The following is a 15,787-nucleotide window of genomic DNA, read 5'->3' as shown; positions in this document are numbered from 1 at the left end:
CAGTAACCCCCCCCCCCAGCCTAATGTTACCATGGCCATGGGATGACTAGTGGTGACACTGTCAGCGTTGGTGACTGGGTAAGACTTCCCAATCAAGTATTGCTCAGGGGAAACCAGTGTGTCTTTCACCATAGTGACACTGGCACCTGTATCCCTCAGAGCTTCTACCCTAGTTCCATTCACCCAGGGGTACTGTAAGTATTTCTTTAAGTTGGGGGGCCACACAGCTACAGTGGCAAACTCCACTTCTCCCAAGGAGACTAAACTTGCTTCAGTGTGTTCCCAGATTTGCTCAGGGTACACCTCTGATCCCATTTGTATGCTTGCTGCCCCAGGAGTAGCTGTACTGGGTGCCTTAGGGGCTTTGTTTTGGGGGCAAGTTACAGTTAGGTGTCCCTGCTTTTTACAGGTATTACACCAGGCCTTTAAGGGATCAAAGTTCTTCCCCCATATGGTTGGGGCACATAGGGAGTAGTTTGGGTCCCACCCACCTGAACAGGTTTTTGGGGCCCTTTGGAAGACTCAGACTTTTTATCTTGGGGATTCTCACCACCTTTCCCCTGGGGAGGTTTTGTGACCACTTTCTTTTGGTCACCCCCAGTGGTTGTCTTGGTCACCCTAGTCTTGACCCAGTGGTCTGCCTTCTTTCCCAATTCTTGGGGAGAAATTAGACCTAGGTCTACCAAATGCTGATGCAACTTTTCATTTGTGCAGTTACTCAAAATATGTTCCTTCATGAATAAATTGTACAATCCAGTAAAATCCTGCACACCATGTCCAGCTAACCAACCATCCAGTGTCTTCACTGAGAAATCTACAAAATCAATCCAGGACTGGGTCTGGGTTTTGTGAGCCCCCCTGAATCTAATTCTATACTCCTCAGTGGTGAATCCAAATCCCTCAATCAGAGCTTTCTTCATGAGGTCATAGGATCCTGCTTCTGGCCCAGAGAGAGTCAGAAGCCTGTCCCTGCAGTTACCAGAGAACAGTTCCCACAGGAGTGCCCCCCAGAGAGGTTTCTTTACTTTCCTCATATCACAAGCCCTCTCAAAGGCTGTGAACCATTTGGTGATATCATCACCTTCCTCATATTTAGGGACAATCCCTTTGGGGATTTTAGGGTCAGAAGTTTCCTCCCTATCCTTGTTTTTATTATTGCTGCCACCATTGATGGGTGCTAAACCCATCTCTCTCCTTTCCTTTTCTAGAGCCAGGAGCCTGGACTCTAGATCTAATCTTTTGGCCAACCTCACAAGGCTGTCCTCTTCACTGGGGGGTCCCCCAGTGTTGTCTCTGGGACCAGAGCCACCTGTGTGGTCTCTAGGTGCCCAGATGCTAATTCTTGTGTTGGAGGGTATGGGTGCCATCTCCTCCCTAGGGAATAGTATGGGGAGGTTGTTGTCCACCTCCCCTGTTTCCCTTTCCTCATTTGACTGGCCATCACCATGTTCAGATGGGTGGTCTTTAGCATACTCAGCCAGGAGCTCCTGGAGCCCTTGTTTGGTTGGATGCAGACCCATTTGTAAATTTTTGAGTTTACATAAGGACCTCAATTCCTTGAAAGACAAGTGTAAGTAAGGTGTGAGGTCGAGCTCCTCCACCAGATCCATGTTATTACTATCACTAATAGCTGGGTTTGTTTGAGACATTCTAACCTGACAGTTCTAACCCTCTACCCTGACTATAGTGACTTTTATTTTTCTAAAATTCTAATGGGACTTAAGCAAGGCCCTAGCAAGACTTTTAGTAATTTGGGAAAAACCAATCAGAATTCTAAAGGCAATCTTTAAGAGTTCTGTCGTGTGATCAGATGGTAACCAAGTAGTCCAACAAATGCAAGTTTGTATCCCACCGCTGATCCACCAATGTGAGAAAGTGGCTCTGTATATACTGTTCCCTAATAGGTACAGGGTGTACAGAGTCCACAGTCCCCCAGAGGCTGATAGAGGTCAAAGTTAGGTATGACCTTACTCTCAAAAGTGGTAGCTTGGTCGAGCAGTAAGGCAGTACCAGAGGACAGTGTAAAGCATTTATTGTACACACTCAGTCAGCAAATGGTTTCACACACTCAATAACTGAACTCTAGGCCAATGGTTTATATATATAAAATATATGCTTGTTTTATTTTTAGAACCACAAAGGGGATAAAAATATACTTTCTCAGAATGAGAGGTTGAATATAAATACTTCTGTCTTAAGCAATACATTTTTGTAAACAGTCACAGTTGGTTGCAATAAACAATCCTATTTCCTAAACATAACAATGCATTGAGCTCAATGGTAAATTCAGGTTATTTGTAATAAATTGCATTTCAGATTACTTTTGGAATTCCAGGTCTGGCTCCTAGATCCAGCCCTGGGTCAGTATTCAGAATCAAGTGATGAAAGTCGACTTAATAACTGTAATGATTTTTAAATAATATTTAGCTATTTCAAAAGTTAGCACTTAGAAAATATTTCAAAGAAAACATTCAATGGATCTCTATGGCAAGAAATTCAAATTGCAGGTAGAGTACTTTGTCGTTACTTTAGTAATCCAGGACTGGGTACCTAGACCCAGGACTGGAGTCCTTATCAAAAACAGGTAAGTAATTTCGTTTGCAGAAATGGTGCGATTTTAAAAGAATATTTAAAATTTGCAAAAATAGACACTTAGAAGAAATTTCACAGAAAAGCAGAAAATGGTTTCCTATGGGAGAAAAATGAGTTAGAGGTAAGTATAGTTGTGGACACTTTTCAGAGTCAGGGCTGGGCACCAAGATCCAGCACTGGGAGCTCACCTAGGAGCAGGTGAGTAAATTCGTTTTTGTCACTTGGCTGATTTTTGGTGAATTTTTGCAGTTTTGAAAAGTTCACACTTAGAAGATTTTTGAAGAAAAAGCCAGTCAATGTTACCCTATGAGGAAAATGAAGTTAGCGGTTTAAGGGTAAGTACTCGACTGGCAGAGTTGAAATTCCGGGCATAGACTCAGGGGTCCCCCAGTGTCAGGTAGGTACAGTTGGTTCACCCTCAGCGGTTTCAGGACGGCCGGGTGCAGAGAGAGTTAGGCCCAATGTTATCCTATGAGGGATAGGGGGGCCTTGGTTGGTGGCTGCTGTCTGGCAAGCCACGCGGCTGTGGGAGCTGGGCTCCTGGTCACTTACTCAGGGCAAGTGGGGAAGTAAGTTAGTGTAGAGAGTGCACTGCCAGGGCCACTCGGGCGGCTGGGTGCAGGGTGCTTTTGAGCCTTCGGGCGCTCAATGGAAATCAATGGGAATGTTCCGGTTTGGAAAAAGGCTGCAAGCTCGGGGACGAGGATGCTTCAGGTGCCACCACCACTTCGAGAGGTAAGTTGGGTAGTTGTAGGTTAGGTGGGTACCCCGGGATTGGGCACAGGGGGCCGCAGGGCGCCGGGTGCAGGGGTGCCTTTTGATGTCGGAAATCTTACCCTCTTGTTGATCGCGGTTGGGGTGGCACTCTGTTCTGAGGCTGCAGGCTTCTTCCAGAATGTCGAGGGGGGTCCTTGGGTGCCAGACTCGGGGCCACAGTCGCCGTGGGGTCGTCCTCAGGGTCTTTGTCCACTCCGGCACTGGCCAGGCTTGGCTGGTGCAGAGTGTGTTGGGTCCGCGGTTCCGGGCTGCTGCCAGGGGTTAAAAATAGGTTTCTTGAGTAGAGCCTCTACTCATGGGAGTCCCAGGGGCTTAGAGCCAAAAGGTAGCCAGGTCCTCCGGGGTTGGTGAGGTTGCTGGCCACGAGAGATGCCGCGCTGGTGCAGGTTCGAGAGTCGACAGGCCGGTAGGGCTGGGGCCAAAGCAGTTGGTGTCTTCTTCTCTTTTTAGCAGCTGCAGGGCAGGTCCTTGTTCTTCTTGCTCTTCTTGTAGTTTTCTATATGGAATCTGAAGAAGGAAGGTTCAGGGTGCCCCTAAATACTAGATTTAGGGGCGTTACAGGTAGGTGAAGGCCAGGGACCAATGGGTCCTTGTCCTGGGGTGGGTACACCCCCTATCCTGCCTCTCTCCTGTGGGAGGGGGGCAGTAGCCTAATCCTGATAGGGTAGGGCCTCTCATCTTCAAGATGGCGAGAGCCCGGAGATGTGCTTCATCTCGCCTCCCCCACCTGAGGGGTGGGGTGGGCAGGCTGGCACATCCCCTGTCCTTGTATGGGGTTTCCGGCCAAGCTTCCCACCAGAGTGGGGGGTTGCAGTGGCCTGGGGAAACTCCAAATGGCGGCATGCCTTTGAAGCTTCCCTTTGCTCGTCCTGGGGGAGGAGATTTCTCACCTCACCCAGGATGTGCATTGTTGCAGGCCCGGGAGAGCAGGAGCTCTCCCACCCAGGGGTCCAGCAACGTGTCTGCTGTGTGGCAGCCTGGGCAGCCTCAGAGCAGACGTAGATTGTAAGTTAGCTGTAAGGGGGCATCTCTAAGATGCCCTCTGGGGTGCTTAGTACATTAAATCCCACACTGGCATCAGTGTGGGTTCAATGTGCTGAGAAGTTTGATACCAAACTTCCCAGTCTTCAGTGTTGCCTTTATGGTGCTGTGGGGCTCGTGTTTGACGAGCTCTCAGCACCATGTACTCTTAAATGACAGCACTGCACTTACAGTGCCCAGGAATGGACCCGGGTACTGTAGGGGCACAGGGCTCCTGCTCCTGTGCCCACACCATAGTCATAATGCACCCAGCTAGAGGGGTGGCTGACATATGCCTTGGCAGTGTAGGTGATGGGCATGGTACACAGTGATGTGTGCCATGTCGACTCTTTGTTTTGTCCTGCACCCAGACACTCAGCCTGCAAGGGCAGTGTGTGTGTGTAAGGGTACAGGGCCTCTGAGGGTGGCACAATGAGTGCTGCAGCCCTTAGAGGCCTTCCCTGGCCACAAGGCCCTGGGTACCTAGGGTACCATTTACTAGGGGCTGACATGTGGCTAGGGTTTGCCAATTTGGAGTTTGTGTGGTTTAAGGAAGGAACATAGGCCCTGGGCACCTGATTGGCAGGAACCCAGGGTACACTCAATCAAAGTACATTCAGCAATTTAGCAAAAAGTGGGGGCATACCATGCAAGAAAGATGGCACTTTCTCACACTGCCTACAGTATGATGTAATGCCCAAGAAAGCACGTACTTCTCTCTGTGTCCTTGGCACACTCAATTTTGCAATTGCCTGAATTCTTTCTGGGGTCAGTTTCCTTCCCTCCTTCGATAAGAGATGACCTAAGTAGGTCACTTCTTGTCGACAAAATTGCAGTTTTGAAAGTGACACTTTGTGATTTAAATCGGACAAATGACGCAACAACGACAAGGTTGCTTCTTTACAAATCTTTTCAGTATCTGCAGCGATTAGCAAATCGTCGACGTACTGAATAAGGGTAGCGCCATCAGGTAAAACAATTGCATCAAGCTGTGCTTTTAAGGCCTGACTATATATTGATGGACTTTCACAGTAGCCTTGAGGAGCGCGTTTGAAGCGAAAGCTTCGGCCTCCTAAACTGAAGCCAAAAATATCCCTGCTCTCCTCGGCAATTGGGATGCTGAAGAAAGCATTCTTTAAGTCAATCACCGAAAACCAAGTGGCGGAAGCTGGAATCATAGTCAATAGGGCAGTGATATCAGGAACAACTGGAAACTGTGGCACAACTATTTTATTGACCTCTCTAAGATCAATCACGAACCTGTAAACAGGTGGCTGAGAAGGGTCAGTACGTTTCAAGACAGGCAGAACAGGACTATTACAAACGTTGCCTCTTGTTTCTTCAATTACATCTTTTTCAATCAAATCATAAATGATCGCTAGCAACGCCTTTTCACATTCACTAGAGATCTTGTATTGGGGAATGCGTGGCAATTTAACATTGGCTTTCAACGTCACAACATATGGCGGTATTTCCAAAAGGCCCACATCATTAGGACCAGTAGCCCAAAGAATATCAGGAAGAAACGACAATTCAGTCGGAAGTTTATCCTTCGACAAATACATTGGAGAGATCACTTCCCTACCCAGTGTAAATTGTACTCCCGAAGGAGAACAATATAATGTTGCATACAATCTTTTCAACAGATCCAATCCTAACAAGTTTTCACCACAACCTGTCGTCAGAATAAGGGGTGCTTCCAATTCACAAGGTCCAACAGAAAGGGACATAGGACTAGAAATCGGATTCCTAACCGGGGCGCCAGAAAAACCTACTGAAACATTCATCTCGCCAGACAAAGGTGCGCCAGGGAGTTTTGAGTGCATAATAGAACTCTTTGTAGCACCAGTATCCAACAGAAAAGGCTCTGACACACCTGATGTAATCACCTTAACATAAGGTCCACTCTGATCTACTGGAACTGAAACAACTCCCTCTCTTTGTCTATGGCTGTCCTAGCAATCATTACCTTCGATATTCTCATCTTCTGCATAGTAGTCAATTCAATTTCAAGTCTTTATTTCGATTTATCATCATAAAAGACACATAGTACTAAACAATTATAAAATAAATAGAGGGGTACAGAAGGCAAAAGGGGGGACGATAGATTCAACGTAGACTGCAAATAGGTCATTCATGGCAGCTGGAATTATAAATAAATAAATATCTCATACATTTAAAATACATAAAAAGTTTAAAAATATATCAATTAATCAGACGAGGCGTAATTTATAAGCACGAATAATCCAGAACCAATGGAGAAATTTTGAAACAGCAATAATCACAGTTTGAGATGTGTTTGACTTAAAACACCGCAAAGCCTCAACCCCTGTCGGAAAACCAAATAAAAGACAGATTGGTTTAATCCAAACCTGTCTTGGTGTTTTGTACTCTGGACAGATGAATAGAATATGTGCGATATTTTCTCGATGAGCTGGGCAAAAGGGACAATCAGGTTTTATATCATTACGCCATTTTGCAACAAATGTATTAATTGGAAGAGTGCCCACCCTGAATTGGTGAGATCGCTTTCTGTCCTCAACGACAGTGATACAGTCCCAATAATTTTCGAACAGGGGTTTATCCTTAAGTGCCAGAAAGTCCGAAGTTAGAGATGGACCAATACTTGAACCAAATCTTCTTTCTGAGACCAACCGCCAGTACATGTCTTTTAGGGTTTTCCTGGGGGGAAAAGTGTGTACAAAAGGCTCCTCCCATAAGCTTGCTAGGCCCATTGCAGAATACAGTAACCTGACCTCCCTCATCCATAGAATCTTGTTCCCCTTGTCAGACCCCCTGACATCCAGGAAAGCCCGGGCGTATTCGGAGAGTTCAGGGGTAACCCAAAGCCTCCTTCAATAAGCCACAGGTCTATATCTTGCAATATCCTCAAGGCGTTGGATCCCCAGGTCATAATACAGGGGGATTAGGGAAGTTGAGGTCGGGAGGCCAGTAATCAATCGCAAAAACTTGTTTTCGGCCCTAGTCAATTGGGTGAGATTACTAAATCCCCAGAGTTCTGCCCCATAAAGACTTGCTGAACCTATCTTTGCTTCGTATATTTTAAGCGCTGGAATCAAGGGTTTGGTATGGGACAAATGTAGTTCTTTTATTAGTGCACCAGTTAACTGTGCGTGCTTTATTGTCACCTGATCTACATGCGGTTTCCATTCTAACTTTGATGCAAGGGTTATGCCCAAGTATGAAAAGACCCTAGTCTGTTCTAATTTTGTTCCATTCCTCAGCGCGGTCCCTCTGACATGTTTGGTCTTATGCAGGACCATGAACTTCGTCTTGGTGACGTTTACGATTAGTCCATGGTCTTTGCAGAAGATTTCAAACACATCTATCGCTTTTTGGAGGCCCTGCTGTGTCTTGGAAATTAATAAGGTGTCGTCGGCAAACATCAACAGAGGGATCAGCTTGCCATCCAGTTTTGGGGCATCAGTTGGTGTTTCTTTGAAATAGTTGATTACTCTGTAGATGTATAAGAAAAAAAGGGTCGGGGATAAAACGCACCCTTGGCGAACTCCCCTGGCAATTGAAAATGTATCTGTGACACTGCCTGATTGGTTCCATCTTACTTGAGCAAAATCTTCCTCGTGCAATTTAATTTAAAAAAGTAAAATGTCAATAGGCATTCCTTGATCTTAAAAACAGACCACATTTTTGCTCGAGGAACTAAATCAAAAGCTGATTTAAGATCAACAAAGGCTGCAAATATCATGCCATTCCCCAACTGAACCACCCGCCAGTAGATCAATAAAAACCTAAATACCTGATCAATGGTACTTGTGTGGCTGCGAAACCCTGCCTGTAATGGTGATAGAATTTCCTCCTCCTCTATCCACCCCTGTATCCTTAATAGGACAAGCCTTGCTACCACCTTCTGTATACAGTCGATCAGGCTTATAGGCCTGTAGTTACCCGGATTGGAGCGATCTCCCTTTTTGAAAATCGGGATAATCTGGGCGCCCCTCCAAGTATTAGGTATGGGTGAACCATCCGATATGCAGTTAGCTAAGGAAAGAATGTAAGGTGCCCCAAGATCTTTGTCGTGCATGAACAGGTCAGCTGGAACCATATCTAACCCTGGTGCTCTTCCTCTAGGGATAGATTTCAAGACCTTATGAACCTCATATAAATCAAAGGCCAAAGGAGTTGTAGCCATATTGGAAAAAATAATTGGTATACGACTCTCTTCGTAAGCATCCGAGGGAGCAAACTGGGATGCAATAGTAGTCATCAGCATAGTACTGAGCTGTCCTACCAGACGCGTGATTTTGCTGGTCAAAACTATTCATTGAATTCTGAGACGGAAGGGGACGCGCGTTCTGGGGGACACTTCCACGTCCTCTACCTCTAGGAGTTTGTTGAACACCTCGACCTCTTGCGCCAGAAGCACCATTCGCACGCTGTAACAAAATAGGACAACTATACTTGAAATGACCCTCTACTTTACAATATGAACACTGATTGGGACCCACAGGAGCACGTGGTTGAGAATACTCGAACCTTTGCGAGTTTCTCTGAAACTGTTGAGGCTGCTGATAGTTATTCTGACCACCACGTGGCGGATACGCCTGTTGTAAAAGAATCTACGTCTTCAATTCTTTAGTTTTCTATTCTGCTCTATCCTTCTCATCTTTATCCCTATTTTCGTAATACTGTGCAGTAGCCAATATTTGTGCTGAAGAGGAAACGGCCCAAGAACTCTCTGAATCTTTCAATTTCTTACACAGCTCGGGAAGCAAATTGTGCACAAACTTGTCAACGAACAACCGTTGACCACCTTCTGTACTCATATCTTGACCACTGTGGTCGATAAACGTTTCTTCAAACCTAGTGAAGAAATCAGACACTGTTTCATCTTTCTTCTGCTTACACGCAGACAATTTATCCCAATTCACACGCATCGCAGGCATTAAAGTCTTCATGTAAGTAATGATCCTAGCAGGAAGTTCTGCTACCAAAGGCTCAGGCTTAGCACCACCAACTTGTCTATCATTTGCAGTACTAATATTAGCCCATGAGTCACCTAACTCTTGCGCATGATCTGTATGGCGAATCAATCCCCACAAAGGCTGTGGAACAACATTCCCAAACAACATGTCTATGTCAGCTAAATTCATAATGCATGAGTCTGCAGTCTGTGATAATTCCTTATAATATCCTGCAGGGTTTTTACGGGGATCAGGCAAAGTCTGCTTAAGTGCTAAAACTTCAGCTCGCTTCCAAGGAACATGTACCCAAACACGCTGAAAATGAGCTGGAGCAGCAGCGATGTGATTAACGACATCAGCCGCAACGGCTTCCTTCCATACCGGAGGGACTTCTCTCATTGGGTACTGTCGCACATTTTTCCTAACAGAGGCGTCAGGCTCAAACAGTGACTGGGAAAGATCTTTATTCCTAAAGGACAACAACGTTGTGAGTGCTTTCTCAACATCGGAACCCACAATCGTGCCCTTTGAAAACTCAAACCGTACACGGCACAACTCAGGCGGATTTTTCTCTAACTCATTATCCTCTAATTCCTCACAAAGTAAAGCACACATTTTGTCAAAAACGTATCTTTGTTTCGGTGCTTCCCCTTGACGGAAGACATCCATAACAGACTCTACATCATACTTAAAAGGGAAGGTAACCCATTTACGCGCCATATGGTCAAATGCTTCTCTCTCTCGAGAATCAGGAAGTTGACTACGCGACTGCTTACGTTCCGAATTAGGGGTCACACCAGCTGACCCGAAGAGAGGAAATATAATGCTAGCAACAGTATCAGTCATTCTCTGTCGGATAGAAGGAGAAGTTGACAAGAGAACAGGAGGAAAAACAGAGGGAGGCAAGGCAGACGCAGATGCAGACGCAGAGGCAGTATCAGGAAGAACACCAGAAGAGGCAGTCGGTGTAGTAGGCAAAGTCGTAGGGAGTACAGGTGGAGCAGGTAGCGAAGTCGGCGGCCCTTGAGGGGGTTGCGACATAGGAGTAGGAGCCAACTGAAGAGGAGCTGGCGGCTGTGGAAGAACCTGAGGCACAATATTTGGGGGTTGCACAACTAAAGGTTGCGGTGGTGCTGTAGCACTTTGTGCATAAGGGGGTGGCGAACTCAACAAGTGTGACATTAAAGGATCTTTCTCAATTTCTTTCGCTGCATCTTGCTGAAGAAATGGCAAAACTGGATAACATTTATCGATCACCATTTTACGTTGCCTGCGCAACTGCTCACTCATCTGCTCTTCTTCATTATCTTTAAACTGCATAGCAGCTTGCATTATCGACATACCCTTTTGTCTCTTATTTCTCTTTGCTAATTTAATTTCCTTCTGTTTGGCTTCCTTACGCCATAGGCGGAAAGAGTCAAATATCGCCGGCCGGTCTTTCTTCTTAAAAAGTTTAACCTCCAGATTATCCAGAATCTCTGTGTCAAAACTACCATATTGGGGCCATTTTAACGCACCATCTTTCCTCGTGTATCGGATCCATACTTCATTATATGTGATAGGGCCTACGCCATGTTTCACATATAGTTCATAGGTTGGAGTTCCAATCGGAGGAACCGGACACGAGTCCTCTAATCGGGAATCCCTATTACAACCAAGACAAAACAAATTCCCAAGTCTGCTAAAACCAGGCATCTTCGCTCTCTAGTCTAGGTTCAAACTTCAAAGGATTATCGAATACGATAGTCTCGTGAATACACGAGTCCCTCGGCTTTGGTACTTGCAAGTTCCAAATCAAAGATCCCAAGGGGATACCAAACTAAGAACCAAACTAAGGACTGGGAGACGCTCCACTTATACTTAACTGAGATATCGATGACGTCACCAGAAGACTCGTCTATCATTTCGCTCTACCAATCATCAAGGGTCGAAAACAGGGCGATAGTCAGGGCAGCAGTCCTTCGTAGCCGTCGGGAAGCGGGGAACCTCGCAGCAAAGACTTTCGGACCACGTCGACATACAGGGGTCGATGAAGTGGCGGCCTTCCTCCAGAATTTTCACACGAAGCTCCTCACGAACCTCTGGCTTGGACCGGTACCGCTGAAATCGCCCGACATTGGGTGCCAACTGAAGTACTGGGTTTTTCAGAACCCAGCGGTGCCAGGAAACACACCCTAAGACTTCGAGTTCTTCCTGTTTCAGACTACAGAAACACAGAGTCTTCTTGGTGAAGTCAAAGATCGTATTTATTGGCTGCAACCAGTAACAGGTATCCTAGAAGTACAACACGGTGTATATTCTCAGGAGACTGTTCAACCGTACAAAGCCAGCCTTCTCTTTTATACAAAATATTGTGCTTTAGGCAAACATTCCTTATTTTACAGTTGACCATTCACATATTTTCACTACAAAGAAAAAGCAGAGTCATGATGACAAGCCCATATTTCAGTTTGTCCAGTCCTCAATCAATTACCCGGCGAGGCTTAGTACTTTCATCAGATATCGTCGAACCCCCAATAAAAACGGGCACCTCCTCCTCGTAAAGCAAGTCATAAAGCAAGAAACAGGGACAGGTGTGTGTCAGATTAGGCATGGTTTGTGTGTGATGAAAAGGTTTTATGATATGCCTTCCTTGATACTAATCTCGTTCGGCCACTGGGAAAGGAACTGGCCGAACAGGTTTGGCTTCAGGCGGTGGAGTCAACTTGCCCAGGTCACAGAGGAGTCAGCAAGGGTGTATGTGTCTTTCAGACTCGATTATGGCCTAGTCATTGGCCTATGTGAGGGCAACCACAAAATGGCTGCCGTTCAAAGGATCAGAGCGGAAACTATGATTTCAGGGTTATTTCTTCACCCGAATATTGCGTAAATGCTCATGCATAGTATCCTAATCATTTGCGGTCTGCTGATACCAAAATCGTCATGATACGACGATGTTTATAACACGGGTCCAGAATTTTCAGTACCACAATACTCAGAAATAAAAGACATGCACAGCATGCAAGGTAAAAAAAGAGGGTCACTCTGAAAACCGGAAGGAGAGGAATCAAGCAGAAATAAGTCAACGTCAATTTTTCATGCAGGGTTTTAGGAGTATATTGGGTTTGGACAGTGGAAGTGTAGAGATGCAGGCGGGAGGAGGAGGAGACCTAAACAGTGAAGTGAGGACAAGGCTCCTATCGAAATTAAATGTAGTCCTTTTGCTGAGAGGGGCTCATGACCAGTCTCTCTGTATCACTGCCACTTGGTGGATGGTGGGGTGAAGGTAAACCCACCCTGTCATCTCTTTCCTGATCACTGCATTTGAGGCTTCTCAGAGCCAGAGGCAGATAGTTCACACAGCCATGTGCCTCTGTTAAGGGTGAGCTCCAGTCTGGAGACTACTCTGCTGTGAGGAGCATCACCCTGCACAAGGGCTGTGTCTGCAGAACAGGGTAGAGAGGCAACTGAAAATGGAAACTGTCCCAAATCAGTTCCCCTGCCTTCAGATTTCTGAGAAAATTAGCACTTCCCTGCTTTTAGAGAAGGATGTAAGTCCATCAGTGCCCCGCCTGCAAATGCTCACCCCATGCTGATGAAGAGCAGCCGCGGCCGCTGCAGTTAAGAGCGGTGGGGCCGGCTGGGGGGGATTTCGAGAGACGACCACGAGAGAAAATGATTTATTTATTTAATTTTCCCTTGTGGTTGTCTCTTGAAATGCATACCCCCGCCGGCCCCACCGCCCCACTGCTTTTACCTGCAGCAGCTGATGAAGAGAGAGGCCGGGCTCTACATTGAGAGTGAAAGTGACCAAGGAGCGTCCTCTACTGAAAGAGATTCGTGACTATATTAATGTATTGATTTAAAGTTTCTGCTGTAGAGAAGAGGTAGTAACCCACAGGTCACATGTTTGCATCCACGTGTGATAGATCACTGGGCTAATGCAACTAGTGCGGCGATTTATGTGTGAACTGCGAGTCAGGGGTCAAATCTTAGTGAGGTAGCTCAGCGAACTAATGTTCCTACGGCTGAGATCTGCCTTCATAAAGCAGGTCACATACATTTGAGTCCTGGAGCACCCAGACTAGCTTTTTTCACAGCAAGGTCCATTAACAAGCGCATTAAGGTGCGCTAATAATGCATTAATCACAACGTTCATATAATGGAATCATAACTAAAAAACAGAAGGGCGTTACTAAAAAGCAAAAGAAAGAAAAGATTCAGTAGGGGAGGAAGGCCAAATGATAAATATTGTTGATGATCAAATGAAAATGCTTGCAAATGCTTTGCAAAGATTGTATCTTTTCCCAAAAAGGGTCAGAAATTTGTAACCTGTACTGAAACATTTGCCCACATCTGCCCCCCAACCCAGTGGCGTAGCTAGCCCTTTGGCCACCTGTGGCAGTCCATGTGTTTGCCGCCTGCAGATGCGTTGAAGAGCAGGGGAGGGTGCTTGCTGATGAGATTACGCAGACAGCCACCCCACGATGGCCGCATTGTAAAGCTGGGGGCGCTGGAGATTGCCGCCCCAAGACGGCAGGTAAGAGCGGGAGGACGCCGCTGCCCCTAAAACTCATGCCGCCCAGAGTGGAGCGCCCACCTCCCCCTTGCTACACCACTGCCTCAACCCCCTGACAGAAAAGGAACCAGAAAATCTGTACCGTGCCATGGCAGGCCAGACAAACAATGTCCAGGTTGCATGGAATACACACACAAAGACCGAACTATATTAGATTCCATGTACTGGCTTTCCAATTTGCAGGTTGTTTCCGTGCCTGCGCACTGTTAGAAGTGGGAGGTTGTGAAAGGCACTCACAATTCCAGAGAGGTGCTTGCCTCAATCAATCAATCAATCAATCAATCAATCAATCAATCAATCAAGGCATTTATAGAGCGCACTACTCACCCGTAGGGTCTCAAGGCGCTTGGGGGGGGGGGGTGCCGTCACTGCTCGAACAGCCAGGTCTTCAGCTTCTTCCTGAAGGAGAGGTGGTCTTGGGTCAGGCGCAGGTCGGTCGGGAGGGAGTTCCAGGTCTTGGGCGGCCAGGTAGGAGAAGGACCTTCCTCCTGTTGTCGCTCTTTGGATGTGGGGGACGGCGGCGAGGGCGTGGCTGGCTGATCGGAGGTGGCGTTTGGGAGCGTAGAAGTTGATTCGGTTGTTGAGGTAGCTCGGGCCTTGGTCGTGAAGGGCTTTGTGTGCGTGGGTGAGGAGACGGAAGGTGATTCTTTTGTTGACGGGGAGCCAATGCAGGTCTCTCAGGTGTCCGGAGATGTGGCTGTTTCGTGGGATGTCGAGGATGAGTCTGGCTGAGGCGTTCTGGATCCGCTGGAGTCTCTTCTGGAGCTTGGCGGTGGTACCGGCGTAGAGGGCATTGCCGTAGTCCAGTCGGCTGGTGACGAGGGCCTGGGTGACGGTCTTCCTGGTCTCGGTGGGGATCCACCAGAAGATCTTCCGTAGCATGCGTAGGATGTTGAAGCACGCCGAGGAGACGGCGTTGACTTGCCTGGTCATGGAGAGGGAGGAGTCCAGGATGAAGCCCAGGTTGCGTGCGTGGTCTGTCGGTTTGGGTGCGGTGCCCAGGGCGGGGGGCCACCAGGAGTCGTCCCAGGCGGAGGGCGAGGGGCCCAGGATGAGTTCAGTTTCAGGCGGCTGGTCGTCATCCACTCGGCTACATCTTTCATCCCTTCGTGCAGATTGGCTCTGGCGGCGGCGGGGTCGTTGGTCAGGGAGAGGATCAGCTGGGTGTCGTCGGCGTAGGAGATTATGTTGAGGTTGTGTTGGCGTGCGATGGCCGCGAGGGGGTTCATGTAGACGTTGAAGAGGGTGGGGCTCAGCGAGGATCCTTGAGGGACGCCGCAGATGACTTTGGTGGCCTCTGACTTGTACGGTGGTAGGCGGACTCTCTGTGTCCTTCCGTCGAGGAAGGAGATGATCCATTCCAGTGCCTTCTCCTGGATTCCGACGTTGCTGAGGCGCTGTACTAGGGTGCGGTGGCAGACCGTGTCGAATGCCGCGGAGAGGTCTAGGAGGATGAGGGCCGCTGTGTCTCCGTTGTCCATCAGGGCTCTGATATCGTCGGTGGCAGCGATGAGGGCGGTCTCGGTGCTGTGGTTGGCTCGGAAGCCAGACTGTGAGGGGTCGAGGGATCCATTTGTCTCGAGGAAGGCGGCCAGCTGCTTGTTGACGGTCTTCTCGATGACTTTGGCTGGAAACGGGAGGAGCGAGATGGGGCGGTAATTCTTGAGTTCGGTGGGATCTGCTGTGGGTTTCTTGAGTAGAGCGCTGAGTTCGGCGTGCTTCCAGGTCTCAGGGAAGGTGGCGGTGTCGAAGGAGGTGTTGATAATGTCCCGCAGGTGGGGTGCGATGACAGCGTCTGCCTTGTTGAAGACGTGGTGAGGGCAGGGGTCGGTCGGAGATCCGGAGTGGACGGAATTCATCATGCGGACGGTGTCTTCGGTGCTGATCGGAGTATAGG

The 15,787-nt window shown here is 47.6% G+C and overlaps 1 protein-coding gene across 1 annotated transcript; it reads right to left on the bottom strand.

Annotated features, from left to right (window-relative positions):
- Positions 1–6,344: 6,344 nt before the first annotated feature.
- Positions 6,345–11,027, bottom strand: LOC146788874 (uncharacterized). The gene is given in 2 exon segments (XM_085630022.1): positions 6,345–6,379; positions 8,624–11,027. Coding segments are annotated over 2 exon segments (2,439 nt in total).
- Between the last annotated feature and the right edge of the window lie 4,760 nt (positions 11,028–15,787).

Source organism: Triturus cristatus, chromosome 10 (assembly GCF_964204655.1).
Source record: "Triturus cristatus chromosome 10, aTriCri1.1, whole genome shotgun sequence".
Lineage (NCBI taxonomy): Eukaryota > Metazoa > Chordata > Amphibia > Caudata > Salamandridae > Triturus > Triturus cristatus.
This window is presented reverse-complemented; position numbering and strand designations above follow the sequence as displayed.